Raw genomic sequence first — 17,207 nt, forward strand, 5'->3', positions numbered from 1 at the left:
TGCGCAGCATCTTTTAATTCAAATATTTTTGTCGATGATTTCGGCGACGCACGTGCATTCTCTGTGCCGACAATATTATCATAATCATGTCTTCAATGTTTTAACCTTGCTTTTTTTTGTAAAATCCTATTAATAAATGTTCAAAATTTTTAATGGTAAGAAGAAGACAATCGAGCTGTAACTAAGCTGTAACGGTGGATCTACTTGAATTCACATTCCTTTTTTTTTTCACTTTCCTTGTTAAGTATCCAAAGCAAGTTGGAACCATTTCACACAGCACATACGTTGATCTCAAGTTTTCATTGAATTTTAAATAAAAGTTTTTTTTACCATTGACCCTGCCTGTTGCATTGTATCAGGAATGTGTACCCTGTACATCAAACAGTTTGCATCTTAAGTTTGATTTTAATATTGATTATTATGCTGGGGTTAGACTTAGCTTTGTTGAATAGTTACACTAGTTTGATTTCAGATTTGAACGTTGAAACTTATAATACTTCTTTTAGGAGAATTGCATTAAATTTAAAACCAAATTTAGACTAAATTTAAATGTATCTAATTATTTAGTTTAATGGTTGATGCATAATTTATTTACAAACTCTTTTTTTTTTTAATTTGCAAAAGAATAAATAAAAATCTAGACTCCAACTTGAAATCCTCTCCAACTATTTGTTCCCTTTCCTCTTTTTCTTTTCAGAAATCCTCTCTAACTATGGAAGACGGGAAAAAAAGAATGTAGCCATTTCCTGAACAGGGCCAGTTCATCTTAGAAACCTAACAAGGCTGAAATTGAATTGGTCGCTCAATATTAGCTTTGATTGCAATGCATCTTTCCAAAAGGTTGGCCCAGCTCTAAAATACTCATTCAAACGAGTTCGTTGGGCTTGCGTGAGAGTTCCCAAATTTAGGAACTATTGCAAAATGGTATGTGACAGTGGAGGTGCGGGGAATCGAACCCCGTGCCTCTCGCATGCGAAGCGAGCGCTCTACCATATGAGCTACACCCCCACGGGTTACTGAGGTTTTTTGTTATACTTGTTAAATATTCTTTAATTGTATGTAAGATGTTTCTTCTTCCAAAAGTGTAAGGGATTTTTTGTTTGTGCGTGGGGTGCTTGCCGCCACCGTTGAAAATTTTAATTTTTTATATGTATTTTTTTTTTCAAAAATCAGTGGCCCTCATTTTTTTTTCAATATTGTCAAAATGAAACAAATGTTATAGGCTTATACTAATCATTTATGAGAATATATCAATATTTTAAAGACAAATCCACTAATACCTAATAAGCACTAATTAAGTGGCTCATAAAAGTGTGACCTATAAATCTAAAAGGTCAAGACAATGATGACATAACCTAAGATAAGACAAACTATGTAATAAAAACTACCAAAAGTAAATTACATTTAATTGATAAAAGTTAAAAAAAAAACCCTTCAATTGCAACAAGTGAGAAGTCATTTTTAATTATGATCATCATAAAAAACAAGCTTAAGAATAAAATGGAATATGATTTTCTTATTGATTGCATGATTATTTATATTAAAAGAAAGACTATCAAAAAGTTTGATATAGACTCAATTATTGATAAATTTTTTGACATGAAAAAACATCGTGTTTAATTTCAATAAATTACAAAAAGTATGTTATATATATACTTTTTAACGTAAATTTTTTATATAAATGAATATGTTAATTTTTTTTTTAAAATTTTTACTCTCCAATAGTTTAATCTTAAATCTGTCCTTGTTTGTGCACATAGATGTCTATGGTTTTTATTATAATTTAATGAAAATTTTTATGATAAAAAGATTGATATAACTAAAGGAAAGCATGAAAACTACTACAAAGAAACATAAAAGCAACCAAACAAAACAAAAATTAAAATACTAGTAGGAACAGAACAAACCCAGGATAAAGTATTTCATCGTCATCAATGAGCTAAATGCATTCATAAGTCATAACTTAGACCCTAAATTCTAACAGAGTCCTAATGGAAATTGCTTCCTTGGATATCATCTGCCATCGGTCGAAATATGGCAGCGTAGTTAAGAAAATCGAGGCTTTGCCTTGTTCCCTGTTGTTTCATTCTTTTCAAATGAAACAAAGAAGACCTGACCAATCAAGCCTAAAAAATATTCAAAAGTCAAAGATTGAAGGCAGAATGGGAAGGAGAAAGGGTCAAGACAAAAAAAAAAGATCAAGCTCTGCATTTTTGCATGCAAATGGCATTCTGTGGAGAAGAAATCCTCATTCAAAGCTTTGACAAGGAAGGAAAACCTATTTTCCATTTTGCATATGTATCTGGACATTATTCATAGGACATCAATTGCAACTGTAAACGATGCGTGAAAGGAAATTTAAAAACAGACTACGAATCAGATCACGAGTAAGCAAAAAAGTCAAGAAAGAAGAGGTAAAGTTCTACTGATAAAAAAATGTACAGGAGATATATCAAGATGGAGATCCTTTAATAAAAAATTCTAAGGGAAAACAGAGGAAGATACAATATTTGATCAGATATTCTCCTCTAGAATCAGCTCAACCAAAATCAAACCTGTCAGAACCCTCTTCGACAAATCAATTATGCCTCTGAAGAAAATTGTTAATTAGTTGGATTGCAAAATGAGGCATATCAATTTCTCACCCCTTTATAGTTCTCTTACCAACATACGTCTCAAACGTTTTTGGGTCTTGAACAAAGAAATGCCATTAACTTATAGTTATTGACCTCATACAGTGAATAATCCGGCTCTTTGTGATACACTGGGACATCTTAAAAAAATTGGTTAGCATATTTACATATTAATAACTTAATGATATTCTCTTACTCTTCATGTTAACTTAATGACAATTAATTAACCATTAGTCATAAAAATTTATTTAATTCAAAATAAACATATATCGATTTGATTGAATATAATAAAAAAATTAAGGGTTTATTTATATTTTTTAAAATAATTTAAAAAATTTAAAGTATTATGTTTTTATTTTTATTGTTTTGAAGATATAGTATATGCTCTCATTGTTTCTTAGTCTATTTTAAGGCATGATAGTTAACGTCATTTTTTAGTTAAATAAGATGAATAGAAAGATACCGTTGAAAATAATAATTTAAGCTGTCTCTAATTCTTCAGTTGAGCACTTAATCTATCCTTAATTACTTATTATCATTATTTGTTTATGTTTTAAACAGAATAATAAATTTATTACATGTTATTAGTTCAAAAAGTAAGCAAAATATGTTAATTGTAATGTCTTAATCAAAATTTAGCAATGCTTGTCATTCATGACAGCAACCTGCTTCCAAAGTGTCAACCCAATTGACTGTTAATTGAAGATTGCACATGGTCGTTCACCAAAATCATCGCCCTGGCTGAAAATTAATCTGTCGGTTAGCCGAGGAGGAGGAAAGGATAACCTGGAATCAATTCTTTCATAAATCCTGCCTCTTTTCACAATTATGATTATTATTATGGACAATAATCTTTAACTATTTCCTTTAATGTTGTATCTAATTAAGTTAGATCAAACACTACACCATGGGAAATTTCAAAGTTCAAAAATCATATAATTGAAACAAAGAACAAAACAATCAAGAGGACCCAATGGGTAATTTTGCTTACAAATCCACAAAAGAAAGTCCAAACTCTTCGTCTTTGTCTTGAGAGACACCCAAGGCAAAAGAGTCCCCGCCCGGTTCCTTTTCTTTTTTGACAACTTCCAAGTGATCCCAACAAACCTTTGACAAAAATGAAATTCAACTTTCCTCGTCTTTAATTTCCTTACCATGGATTTTTCACATTAACCCAGTTTATCAAGGTTTAGATATATGCTTACCTTAACAACCGATTTTAATTGCCTTGATTAAGTAATCAGGATCATTGGTTTTCCAAGCCCTGTTTCTTTGAGACCTGAGTCGTAAGAGCTTACCAATGGAAACTCAGACGGAGAAGGTCTATGTTGCAGTTGGAAACGATATACAAGATGGATTTAAGACCTTGGCTTGGACACTAAGAAGGTGGAATTCTCAAGCAATCTCCATAGTCCTCCTCCATGTTGCTTACAACATTTCCAAGGACTTTGTTTACACACCATGTAAGTTCAAACATTTTGGATTTCAATTCTCTTCCGTCATCTGATCAGAACTCATACACGTTTATATACATTTCATCTTCTGCATCAGTTGGAAAGCTTCCGGTAAGCGCGGTGAGTGAAGAGAAGCTGGAAGTCTTGAGGAAGTATGAGCAAGAGAAGACAGACAAGTTACTGTCCAAGTATATAGCTTTCTGTGGCAAGGTTTTGTTTATTTGCTTATTTGCTGTGGTGGTTGCTGAGATTAGTTTCACCCTGTTGCCATCAGTCTGACTATAATTAAATTTCATTTTGGTATAGGATTAGTTCTGCGCTAATGGTTTTTCCTACGTTTTTTCCATAGGTAAAAACTGAGATATTGAAAGTTGAGAAATATGATGAACCTATCCACAAGCTCATAGTAGATTTGATGTCAGGACTCAGAATTGGGAAGCTTGTCATGGGAATGACATTCATGAAATCCTCATCATGGTATGGGAAATTTCTAAAATTTGATTCAGGGAATGGATCTTTTTTTTTGCTTTTTGATGATTCACTCTAATTTCTTCCTCCATAGGAGATCAAAGAGTGCAATAAGTGGGTCATTCTATGTTCATCAGTACAAACCCCATTTTTGCGAGCTTTACATTATCTGTGGGGGGAAATTGGTGGTCCTCAAGGGAAATATCGATGAAGGGTTCATGGAGGATGATCAAGGAATCATGGTTGCAAAAATAGGAGAAAAGCCAAGTCTTAGAAATTTGTTAGGAAAAATCTTCAGTGAAAATTCCTCTAGCAGACGGCAAAAATGTTCCTGTCCTCCGCCATCAAATCAGGATTCACCAAAGAACCAGTGGGAAGATAATGTGAAAGAGCTTGACAACTATTTCCAGCATTTATTGTCTTTAAATTTGGATGAGGAGAATGATCATCTGTTGCAAACTAATCCAGTGGAGCCAGACTCACAAGAAAACACAAATTCCAACATGGTGAGATCATTGTCACCTCACTGATATTTCTTCCAAAAATATATGTGGTCATAATAATGTTGCAGCAGTTGGGAAAAGTTTTGTTTATGCCTAACTGATCCTGTTTTGCCAACAATATGCTCATATCTTTTGACTCTAGTGGCATATGATAGTGATAGGATGTGATGATTCATCATTTTTGGTCTCTTAGGGATGTGGAGTACCAAAACCACTTTCAAGACTAGTCCTCCATCTTGTCTGGATTTGAATGTCCTGATATTACCTTCTACAATTATTGAGTTTTTGCCGGGTAAAAAAATTATTGAGTTTTCCATCATTCCATGCCATTCTCATTGCATCCAAGACAGTAGTTTTCTAACAATTATGTTAATATCTAATTATGCAAAGCTTTGTCCCAATGATTAGAATGCTGAAGAAAAAATGGAAACTCTGCAAAGTAAAATAGATGAAGCTCATGAGACTATTCAGTTGAAGAGGAAAGAAGCTAAGGCTAATGCTGAAAGACATGCAAAAGCTGAATGGGCTATAATCTTATGCAATACCCGGGTATTTTAAGCTCTTGAACCTTGTTTAATTAATTTCCTTTTCCTTTTTGTTGGGTGCCTTGAATTAATTCATTCATGTTGTTTTAGGCTGAGGAACTTGAAACTCAGATAAAAGAAGAGGTCACCAAGCGGTTGGAAATAAGAAGAATTTTGGACATTGAAAAAGAACAACTTCATGAAGTTATCAGAGATGTGGAAGAGAGCAAAAACAGGCTAAATTCACTCATGGAACTCCAAGCTGAGCTATCAAGCAAACTCCAGATATCAAGTATGGCAAGGGCACATGCCGAGGCTCAGCTAGAAAAGGCTGTAGTTACAAGAGCAGAGATGGTAAGGGAAATTGAGGAGTTGAGGCGACAAAGAGATGTTCTTCAACGTAGAATTGAGTTCTGTAGAGAAAAAGATGCACTCGGGATGGTTGCAAGGTTGACTGAATTAAGCTGCAGCTACAGAGAGTACACAGCTGAGGACATCAGGTTGGCGACTGATGGTTTTTCGGAGCGTTTGAGGTTGAAATCAGGAGGGGATTGGTTGAATGTATATCGAGGACGAATCAATCATTCAACAGTTGCAATCAAGACGCTCGTTTCTGCTAATAGATTGTCTCAACAAGATTTTCAAGCTGAGGTAAGACTTACTTCTGGCTTTATTAATATTAGCCACTTAGTCCAATTTAAGTTTGGTTTTGACACTGCGTTTAGTTCAATGAAATATGAATTGTGTCTTGTTTGTAGGTGAGGCTTCTTAACGACATCCGACATCCGCATTTGGTCGCCATGATGGGTTTCTGCTCCGAGCTACAATGCATAATCTATGAATACATGCATAATGGTAGCTTGAGAGACATTTTATTTGCCTCCCAAAGAAACTGTAGGAAAACGAACAGAAACAGGGTCCTTGGGTGGCATGACCGGATCCGTATAGCCCACGAGGTTTGCTCTGGCTTGGCCTTCCTGCACTTGGCTGAGCCCAGGCCTATTGTTCATGGTCAACTCACCCCGTCCAACATCCTCCTGGACCGTAATCTTGTTGCAAAGATTAGTGGTTATGGCATGACTCAGCACCATGATCAGTATGATCTGAGATCAGATATTCGGGCTCTCGGGGTTTTATTGATGCACATGTTAACTGGGAGAAATTGGGCCGGGCTAATTGAAGATGACATGATGATCCAGGGGGCGGCCCTTGCTCGCGTTTTGGATGAGAAGGCAGGGAAATGGCCCTTGGATTTGGCAGTGGAGCTTGCAGGGATATCCATGAAATGCTTATCTGTTAGCCGTGGGCTCAACACAGATTTGCAGATTGCATTTGTGATGAAAGAGTTAGACGAGCTGAAAAAGAAAGCTGATGAGCTGGTGGCTAGAGGAGGACTTGAAGTGGTGAGCAAGGAAAATGTAGGCATAGAAGATTCAAGTGATGTACCAGGTGTTTTCCTCTGCCCCATATTCCAGGTTGGTCTCAATGTCAACATCTCGAAAAATTTCTATTCATTACCATGATGTTTAGTGATGTTTTGATATATTTGAGCTATGGTGGGTGAGTGCAGGAAGTGATGAAAAATCCACATGTGGCAGCTGATGGTTTTTCATACGAATTGGAAGCCATAGACGAATGGTTCAAGTTGGGGCATGATACATCTCCCATGACAAATTTGAGTCTTAAGCACAAATTCCTGACCCCAAATCACACCCTCCGTTGCCTCATACAAGAATGGCAGAATAAGGGATCAAATTTGCCTTGTTGATATAAAAACATTATTGTCTTTACTTTGCAGATTTGAAGATTTACATTCGGGTTTCCTCATTCGTTGTTGCTTTTGCCTATGACCAAGTAACAGTGCTAGCCAAAGCGTACATGTCATTGCAAGAAATGTTGTATATGCATGAGAGACAGAGAGAGAGAGAGAGAGAGAGAGAGCTGTTTGATATGTTTCTTGTATTGCAGCTCTTTGAAACATACATTTGAGATTTTTCGCTATCTTTGGTACCATTTCATGTCCTTGCTCTATATGAAAGGAAAAAGAAAAGGAATAGGTGGCTTATCATCAAATACACTACCTTCCCAACTTCAAATAAAAAATACATAAAGGAAAATATTTCATTAAAAGAATGTAAAGTATTTTTCAACTTGAACAATCAGTTACAAAGATGCTATTACTAATTCTATCCTAAGAATTTCGTGTTGCAAAAGAATTACTAATGTGTAATTGTAACTCTATCATTGACCCAAACCATCTCCAAGCTCTGTTATGCGCAACATTGAGGACGTGGCCTTTCAACAAGGAAACTTCAAGCCTTAACTTTTCTTGTCCTGAAAGAATCTTCAAGCTGAAGCACAAGCTATCTTCGGCTAAATATTATGCACGTAAACATCTTGAACTACAGGGTGAGGCAAATTTTCCAGGCAGGGAGTAATCTGCCTGCGAAGATGGATCCATTGACACATCTTCAGCACGAGACCAGATATACACCCCTCGTTCTTGCTGGCTGCCTGGCACAGTGTTGTCAAGAACAAATGCTACCAAGAGCGTAACCACCATGCTCATGGACATGAGTGCATTTATTGTAAAATCAAGCTGACACGCATTAATAAAACATAATGTTAGTCAACTCTTTCATACAATAAGGAAAAGGAAAAAGAACGAAATAGATCACAAAATCATATATTACAGGATAAGTGTGTATGCATCTACATTGCAGTAGCTTAGACACTAGAGCGGTGGCATCCCACGTGATTCAAAAACATATGTACATCTTGAACTTACTTGTTTATTACCAGTGAGGACTGGTCCATCTGATGCAGCTGCATATGGAACAAAATAACTCGGCAGTATCAAGCTCGACTCAGGTTGGTACTGTTGGAAATAGGCAGGAATGGATAAACCAAGAAACAAGGACACCCCAACTATGGTTATATTCCTAAAACTTGTGGTTTGAGTATATTGCAACGTTGAGAGGCCTAAAGCCACAACAAGGGCCCACATAAAGCACAAGATGGAAGCAGCCAGAGACAAAGGTATTGAAGCAAGAATTGCTCCCACTTTTGCTGTCAACCATAAGTCAAGAAATCAACATAATATCTACTTCATTGTATGAACAACAAATAAGATAAATTATCTAGCAAAACATATTGAATGCATATCTAACCAATGGATACTGCATCCAAGACTTCAAAGAGGTATCAACCTGTAATATTGGTTTGGAGGAAATCTAATTGATTTAATCTAGCCAATGCTTCTTTTTTTCTGGAATGCATCATTTAGATTAGATATACAGCTAGTAGTACAGATTTATTTCACCAAAACCATATTCATATGCATTGAATAGCATTCTATCATCTATCGGCCATGCACAAAGAAGCTTTTTCCAACGAAGGATGAATTCTGACTTTACCTACAAAAGAGAAAAGGATCAAAAAAAGTGCTCCAAACACCACAGCTCTTCGGCTTGCCATCTTTGTTATGTTGATCGTATGTGTATTTTCTGTCAAAGTTGTTGAGCCAGTACCAGAACCCCAAAGTCCAGCCAGCATGCTACAGAAACCTTCCAATGCAATGCCTCTGCTGACTACTGCTGGAGTTGGAGGCTTTGAGCTGACCAGCAAAGATGCAGAGTGATACGTTCCAACCTGCTTAGACATTGTATCATGAGCAGCGGTGTCAGGGCTATTACCATAATTTTCTTTTTCAGTGGCATCCAAACAAGTTTGACATCAAATCAGATTGGCTGTGCAATTTTCTTGATCTCATTTCTTTTTCTACACCTAGCTATTAGCATTTCATAAACAGAATTATACAAGAAAGATGTGGAGGGTAAAGTTTTCCAAAATAAATTACTTCCATTATGCAGTTCATTTGATACTGATATTTTGGTGCATCTGTATCATAAACTACTAACCGAATCCACTGATGCAACTAGTGACACAATGATCATGATCAGAGACGTCCTAAAATGGAAGATAGGGACACCCCACTGTAAAGGGTAGGGAATTCTGACCCATGCGGCATTTCTCCATGCATTTGAAACATCAGTTCTGCAATGCTTCATGGTATATGCATGTTTTTTACATTCATCAACTAAAATGTTTGAACTGGGAATGTCAGGGCTGCAGCCTTTGTAATCATAAGCTCCTCCAGTTGTCAGAAAGAATGCATATATCCATGTAATCATAACACTGAGGGGAACCTGTGGTGATAAAAAAATGAAATAATGATCAATTATCAATACCCTTACCAAAAACAAAGAACCTCCTGATTACCCTCAGACTGAAAGTCAGAATTCAAGGGAAACGAGGTAAAATTTTGGAATACTTATTATTTTAATTCTACTTCTACTGTGATAGGGGTAAGAGGGGTCTTTCTTCAGGAAGCATTGCTTATCAGCTTTTCACCGGTGAAACATTCAGCTTCAGGTCATAGCTTATGGAAGAAAAATAAATGAATCATAGAATAAGGTCTAGTGCAAGAAGAAGAAAGATCATTCACATGGTACTTTCAATTGTTTTTCTCCAAGGACAATGGGACCTTAATCATTCTTATGAGGAACATTTGAACTCAAGCATCTAGGACAAATACTATTCATATCCTGTTTCCTCCAAAGATGGTTCTGTTAGATATAATGTAATATCAGGTGCACTATTTAAGAGGTGGTATGAGAAGAAAACTTCAAGAATAGTTAAAGCTGATGTCATGATGGAATGGTGCTGATATACCATAGATAGATGCAATATATTCATAAAGTGCAATGCCTGATAGTAAAATAAAAATCAGTTTTTTAAGGAAATGAATTTAGATAGACTTGTGAGGCATTTAAAGAAGAAAGAAAAAACAAACGATTCCTTTGACCACACAGAATAACTAGAACAAAACACCATCACTGATAACAAGAGGTAATACAACTTTCAAAAAAAAAAAAAAAACAAGAGGTAATACACAAATTGATATTTAAGGATATAAAAACACAAGCAGTGATAACAGAAGCAACAATTAATCTTGGTGTCGCCCAAAGTTAAGGAATTCATCTTTAAGGAAGTAAAATTGTTAAGGTGCATAATAAATGGTTAAATATTAACTCATTACCCCCAAAGGAAGAACTGAAGGAGGGGTAGTTTGTGGGTAACACTAGACATTGAGAAAAAATTCTTTTGAAATAAAGTTTAGAAAGAATAAACAAGTTGAAAGGTGAGAGTACATACTGCATATATTCGGAAGAACCGATGCCCAAAAATGGATATTCCTCGAAGATACTGGAAAAAAGCACACAAAAGTGAGCAAGTGTTTGAACACATACATCCTTAAAAAGAATACTAAAGATATTATCAAATATATTGTTATACTCTTAACTACTCAATATTCAACTTGTTTTGCTCAGGAAATCACTCACCAGGGTACATATAAGAACTAACAATATCAAGGGAACACTGACTTCCACACAGCTACCAGCTCGTGGAAAACCATAACTAAAGAATGCTAAACCCACAGCAGCAACAGTTGGTGCAACCACAACTGGGTTAATCAATCTGCAAAATGAGAATACATAAAAAAGAAACAGTTAAGTCCATAGATGATTCCAATTTATATCATTTTACTAAATGGTGTGCAGACTTTTGGCATGGTAATTGTAATTATCATTCATTTTTAAGAACCAAGATCTCTCCCTGGCCATATAAGATTGTAGAGAACATCGGAAGAGAAGAGCTTATCAAGCATTAAATTCCTTTTAATTTACCACAGCATTGTACAGTGAGAATGAATGATAACAATTCCAGATAAATGGTATGATAAGCAGGACATAGAAGTAGTATAACTAATACCTGTTTTTGCTGAAGAAATAATATCTAAGAACAAGCAATCTGATAGAATTACCTCAGTAAAAGAGACATCAAACCACTGAATCCCAAGATACTTTGGAATACTGAACCAATAATAATAGCTCCTTGGAGCTCTCTCATTATGTGCCTGAATTTCTACAGTAAAACAAACATGCATTATGGAAACTGGAGTCAGATTGTATTGCAAGAAATACATAGTTTAATGTTTGCAAGCCATGAAATAAAAATGCCCTTAATTCTCCTGACAAATAGGGGCAAAAATTGGATGAAAACAAAGAGTCATTACATTCATATATTTGACCGGAATTTAGAGCATCAAAGCCATTTATGATGAGGTTAAATATATATATATATATATATATATATAACAGACAGCAGAAGGGTATTACACTTATTTTCTTTTACTTAACTTACATGTTCTGTGAGATTTCGATAATCCCGAGCATTGATGATAACTAGTGCTGGTGCCAGATATATGAATGAGCTTCCTTGAACTAATGGAAGCCGGGTACCAAAGTAGGAGTGCAGTATTGTAGTAATGCCAGAAACTAGCAGCATTGTAGAAATCACAGTGGCAGTATCTTTCTGCAGCGCATATGCAGAAATATCAATTCATTCATATTCAAATTGTGTTAGATGTTGCTTTTCAAAAAAAAAAAAAGTTGTGCTAGATGTCAAGCAATCAATACTTCTATGGAAAAAGAAGCTTACATCTGTTCCACCCATAGCTGGTACCATTACCAATGGGATGAATATAAGTGAACCTGCCAATGATAAAAAGTGCTGCAGGCCGTAATATATAAGTGCTCCTGCAGTTAAAGTTAGTCAGATGAGAATCAGGAGTAGGTACTAATTTCTTTCTACTTATCCAAGACATATGAAAGGATTCAGTTGCAACTAAAAGAGTCAAGAACCCTGTAATTGTGGAAGTGATTCATGATTTTGGTTTTGCATTTTGTAGGCTCAGGAAAATCCATGATATTATCTCCTTCCAATTGTTTAAAGCATCAAATATCTCCGTGATATAAATATGAACCATGTTGGAAGGAAACTTCATATAAATATTTGTCAAAATTCAAAGCTCAAAATGCATATTGTAACTCCAACAGTACTTTCAGAAATAATAAGGGTTATCCAAGTCAGTACCTAAAGCCTAAAAAAATAGAACCTGACTATCCTCAGAAAGGAGAAGTTTCCTACAGAAAGCACAAAAATCATCCAACTTTGTTTCTATGAACTTCTCATTTGTGCAGGCCTGCTTGTAACTGCCGTTTCAAACTTTCACTACCCTTTTCTACGCTATTGATCAATACATCAACTCCAGCTTCTGGCTATTGGAAAAACTCAATAATATAATTACATAGTAACATCTTCATAGCTCAATAATGTAATGTAAATAACTGCCTCCTTCAACCCTAAACTGACGATCCTCGATGCAACCAGTACTAAGAAAACAGTAATCATCAACAATGAAGAAAAAAAATAAAGAATATTATGTATATATAAGGCGGAAACAAACTAACCAAAGCCAGGATTATCTCTCAACCCAACCTTCATCCCCGGATGATGACCACTCCACCCTCCATGACCCTGCTGTTCACCTCCTGGATACATCCCAACTTCCACATCCCTTTCACCCTTTCCCTCCCCATGCTTCTGTTCACTGATAACTGGTGTAACACCTGGCACTCCATTCCCATTCCCATTTTCCACCACATGCAAATTCCCATTCCCAATGCCCTTCGCATTTCCATTCAACCCAGCTTCCCTTTCGTCAACTTTGTCGCCCAAACCATTCCCATTCTCATCTGGAACTGCCCTCCTTCCCTGCCCGGAACCAGAACCGGATCGAGACCCCGAGTCCGCTTCAATTTCAATCCCTCTATTGGGTTTAGTCCGGCCCAAAACCGGGTCAATCTCGATTTTTGGAGATGAGCCACCTGCTCTTTGATCACGGCCACCTCTTTCCGCATGAAACCCAGTGGAACTAGCAGTGCCGGTTTCTCCAGATAAGTGAGAGACAAAACCTGTTCTTTTAGCCCAAGATCTTAGTTCTCTTGGGTTATGATCTCTTTTAGGCACAAAGGGTTCGATCTTTGGTAACATTGAACCAAGCTTGTTACCTCTCCCTCTTGAAGGCTCTGCTTTTTCCAGTGAATTGCTTGACCTAGTTTCCATTTCAGCTTTTTCTCAAGTGGGTACTAAATCGATTCCAGGAAAGAAAGAAAGACTAATATAAAAACACCTCAAAGAACTACTAAGAGTAATTCAACAACCAAAAAGAAGAAAAAAAGGGGGGGAAATGTAGAAGCTAAGTAAAGGTAGATTGGTGAAGGGAAAGGTGAGAATTTGAGAAGAAATTATTTGGCCTTTTTTGTTTTGTTGTGTAAGTAATGGAAGGTGGGAAATGTCAGTGTGAGAGTGAGCTTTGAGAGGCATCTTTCTCTCTCTTTTATTTTTCTTTTTCTTCTTCTTTCATCTTCGTTTCATTAGTCATTACCGCTCGCCTGTTGCCATCAGTTGTTATTTTCAGTATTTGTTCAGAAAATTACGAAGTTGCCACTATAACGGCAAAACCAACAGCCACTTGGATACGGTCGTCTCTTGTCGTTTTTTTTTTTTCTTTCTTTTTTTGATAGAAAAATTCGGGACAAGTAGATTTCCCTAACCTCAGTCCAAAGAGTATAATGAATAAATTTCTCACTCTACGAGAGATGGATTATCGATCCTTTTGAGTATAAAATCCAACAAAAGTATTAAAATGCAGATAATTCTAATATCCGAATACTCATAAAAAAATATAAGTAATATCTAAAAAAAATTATAAATTTTTTAAATAATTTTTTATTTTTTAGATCAAGTTTTTATATTTTATTTTAAACCAAATAAATTTTTATAAATAAAAATTAATTAATTGTTATTAATTAAAATATTATTTATTATTTTATATTATATAATATATTAATATATTATAATATATGATAATATATTTTGTGATATATCTTAAAACATTTTTCACCGTCTATATCAACATCATATCAGACAGATGGATATAAAATGACAATTGATTAATGATAATTATTTAACCGTTAATCACATAAACTTATTTAACTTGAAATAAAACTATTAGATATTGATTAAAAATAAGAATTTATTTAAATTTTTTTAATAGTTTAAGAATTTTTTTATATGAATTATATTTCTATTAAATAAATATTTTTAAAAATATAAAATTATTTTGTTGACATTCTGGATGTGAAGTGGAGACTTTCTTAGATTTCAGGTTTTGTAAAAAGTGAGCTTTTTGATTAGCAAATGGGGTATGATGATAATAGGGTGGAAAAACAAGACTATGGGTCCCAAATTATATTTAATTAGATAAATGACTCTTCTCCAAGTCAGGATCATTTTGTCATACTTGGATGGACATTTTAGCTAAATGAGGTGTTTAACTTTTAATTAACTAATATTATAACATGATTTTCCAAGGTGGGGCTTGGAACACAATTATTTAGCTTGAGACTTTTTTCAGAGGAAGAGATAAGATTAATGGTGAGAATAGGATGTTTTATTGCATGCTTTAAAGTTTGGGAATAGGTGGAAGATCAAGGGCAGGCGGCTTTCAATAATATTAAGGAGGTGGGTCACCATTAATAGGATTGAAAATCACACAATGGACTGGACTGGAGGTTAGCATGTTGAAACTCATGTGAGGTAAGCCATTGTTTTTGATTCTGACTACTAGCAATAGCACCATGCAAACTACACAAACCCCAACTAAAAGAACAGAGGTAATGCAGAAAAATCAGTGTCAAATAATTTTACACTGATTTTTTTTTTTATTAAATGACATTAAAAAGAAATGGGAAGTTTTATTCGTTGCATACATCAAAATGTTAAATTTTCCTTCCTTTGAAACCTTTCATGAACAGGAGCAGATTGAAAATGTAGAGATAAACCAAAAGATTGAGCTTCTATTTCAATGGATTGATCAATGTAGACATAGATAACGTTGAAAAGAAAAGAAGATTATTTCTTTGGCTTCATGATTACGACACCACTACTGACTTTGTTTGCCTTCAACATGATGGCTGAAAGAATAGATGATGTGCTTGAGATCAAAGGCTTTGAAATAAGTAGCAGCAGTAACATTGTACAATGTATCGTACACTACTTAGGAAAAAGAAACCTTTTTAAAATAGCCAATGGGAAAGCTTTTTAACCAAAGATGATAAAACCGAACAAAGCAAACACGTGCATCCACCTCATTCCTTCTTTCCTCCCAACAAAGTCAGACTCATCCCCAAAACATATCTCTGCGTAAAAGTTTCCCATTGACATCTTGGTTTTCAACTTAACATTTCTCAGATATCTTGGCTGCCATGTTATCACTACTTTATAAGGCAACCGCTAGCAATCTTGGTTCAGTTCTCTATTCAGAGTAGAAAACCACCAAGGCATTGCAAATTACCTGGGGCCACGGCTCTCCAGTCATTTCTGTGATAATACAAAACACATATTGATGCAGAGTGAAATGAGAGATACCAGTATGTCAATTGCAGGTTAACAAAATGTCAATCTGAAACTGAAACCAGAAAATATTGGGTGAATTATTGGTTAGTGATCAAATTTTGCTAGCTCCACTATTATATCAGAAATCATTAGACCTTGACAACATTCACATTGGCTGAAAACTACAGAGAGAATCCTTAAAGCAATGGAAAGATTCAACCAATGAAACATCAACAGTGGCGTATTGCTTACGACTATGGTAGCTCTCACTCATAGACGTTGAATCATGACACTTAACCGGTAAATGCTCAAAGATTGACATCGCAAATAAGCATGCTTGGACCACTTTCCTTTTCCATTGTGACATTATACAGTCCAATCATTTTCATTGCAATCAACACACACTAGAGGGAGTACTTCCAAGTTCCAAGTCCAACACAAGTCCAACACAAGTCCTCACAGGTAAACATATATAATTTGCTCATCCTTGCTTAGGATCATTGCCTCTCATAGAATACCTGGATTTCTATTCTCTTCTTAGGATATGATTTGAACTGGCATTCTAGCACCACAATAAGCTAGCCATTTCTAAAAGTTTAATACCATCTGAGGTGGAAGACTCAAAGACTTGAAGAATGCCCTACAAACTAGCAAGTCCTACAAATCTAAGTTCTCAAAATCTATCTTCTATGTTCACTTTTCACAACACTCCCATATTCAATCAAAAGGCTTCTTCCTTGACATATAGCAAATAACAAAAGTTACCATCAAGAAAGGAAGTTAGTAAGCTAGAAACATCTATCCATCATATATCATATATGAGAGAATTAGGTCCACAGGTTATAGGATTGATGCAGATAACTTCTTTCAAATTGTTTCGGGAGATACTTGTTCATATTACATCTATATAAAACATAATCCTAGCATTTACATCCAACAAGCAACCTTCCCATCCTCTCTATCTATTCTTTCTTTGTGCCTCTGAAAAGCATACCATCTCAGGGGAATTGGTTCATTCACATTCGGTCAACTAATACTCAGCTGTTCATGTTTCAGCATCCTAACTTAAATCTTTAAAAACAACCCTTAGAAATAATCTATGGGCATGATTCCATCCACTAATAAGTTGAAACAGGCCAACAAAAACCCTGCCCCCTTGCCACTCTCTCTTTTTCTCTTTTTCCTTCTCCTTTTGCTAATAGCATAAGCGTTCAAACTTAAATCCATAATCAAATACAATGTAAGCAGGACAGATGATCA

General features: G+C 35.3%; 2 protein-coding genes and 1 non-coding gene across 6 annotated transcripts; 1 reads left to right on the forward strand and 2 right to left on the reverse strand.

Moving 5' to 3' along the window:
- Positions 1–935: 935 nt before the first annotated feature.
- TRNAA-CGC (transfer RNA alanine (anticodon CGC)) lies at positions 936–1,008 on the reverse strand. The gene has a single exon. It is a non-coding gene; the product is annotated as a tRNA-Ala (tRNA).
- A 2,606-nt stretch (positions 1,009–3,614) lies between these two features.
- LOC18611453 (U-box domain-containing protein kinase family protein) lies at positions 3,615–7,583 on the forward strand. 3 transcript variants are annotated; one of them, XM_018127696.2, is made up of 8 exons: positions 3,615–4,096; positions 4,185–4,297; positions 4,437–4,564; positions 4,650–5,061; positions 5,467–5,607; positions 5,694–6,233; positions 6,341–7,057; positions 7,153–7,583. In XM_018127696.2, exons 1-8 carry the CDS (start codon positions 3,934–3,936, stop codon positions 7,348–7,350), a joined length of 2,412 nt encoding a protein of 803 aa, XP_017983185.2. In that variant the 5' UTR covers positions 3,615–3,933; the 3' UTR covers positions 7,351–7,583. The 3 variants fall into 3 exon arrangements, with proteins under 3 accessions (XP_017983185.2, XP_017983186.2, XP_088662662.1); XM_018127697.2 differs by having other exon boundaries at positions 4,083–4,096; positions 4,185–4,275; XM_088806536.1 differs by lacking the exon at positions 3,615–4,096 and having other exon boundaries at positions 4,235–4,263.
- A 102-nt stretch (positions 7,584–7,685) lies between these two features.
- LOC18611454 (Xanthine/uracil permease family protein) lies at positions 7,686–13,885 on the reverse strand. 2 transcript variants are annotated; one of them, XM_088806542.1, is made up of 10 exons: positions 12,959–13,885; positions 12,147–12,244; positions 11,850–12,020; positions 11,470–11,570; positions 10,988–11,123; positions 10,800–10,850; positions 9,503–9,790; positions 8,999–9,233; positions 8,371–8,408; positions 7,686–8,181 (listed from the first exon to the last, which is right to left on the reverse strand). In XM_088806542.1, exons 1-10 carry the CDS (start codon positions 13,611–13,613, stop codon positions 7,963–7,965), a joined length of 1,992 nt encoding a protein of 663 aa, XP_088662668.1. In that variant the 5' UTR covers positions 13,614–13,885; the 3' UTR covers positions 7,686–7,962. The 2 variants fall into 2 exon arrangements, with proteins under 2 accessions (XP_088662668.1, XP_007047771.3); XM_007047709.3 differs by having other exon boundaries at positions 8,371–8,651; positions 12,959–13,882.
- Between the last annotated feature and the right edge of the window lie 3,322 nt (positions 13,886–17,207).

This window comes from Theobroma cacao, chromosome 1, assembly GCF_053813885.1.
Source record: "Theobroma cacao isolate CCN51 chromosome 1, ASM5381388v1, whole genome shotgun sequence".
Taxonomy (NCBI): Eukaryota; Viridiplantae; Streptophyta; class Magnoliopsida; order Malvales; family Malvaceae; genus Theobroma; species Theobroma cacao.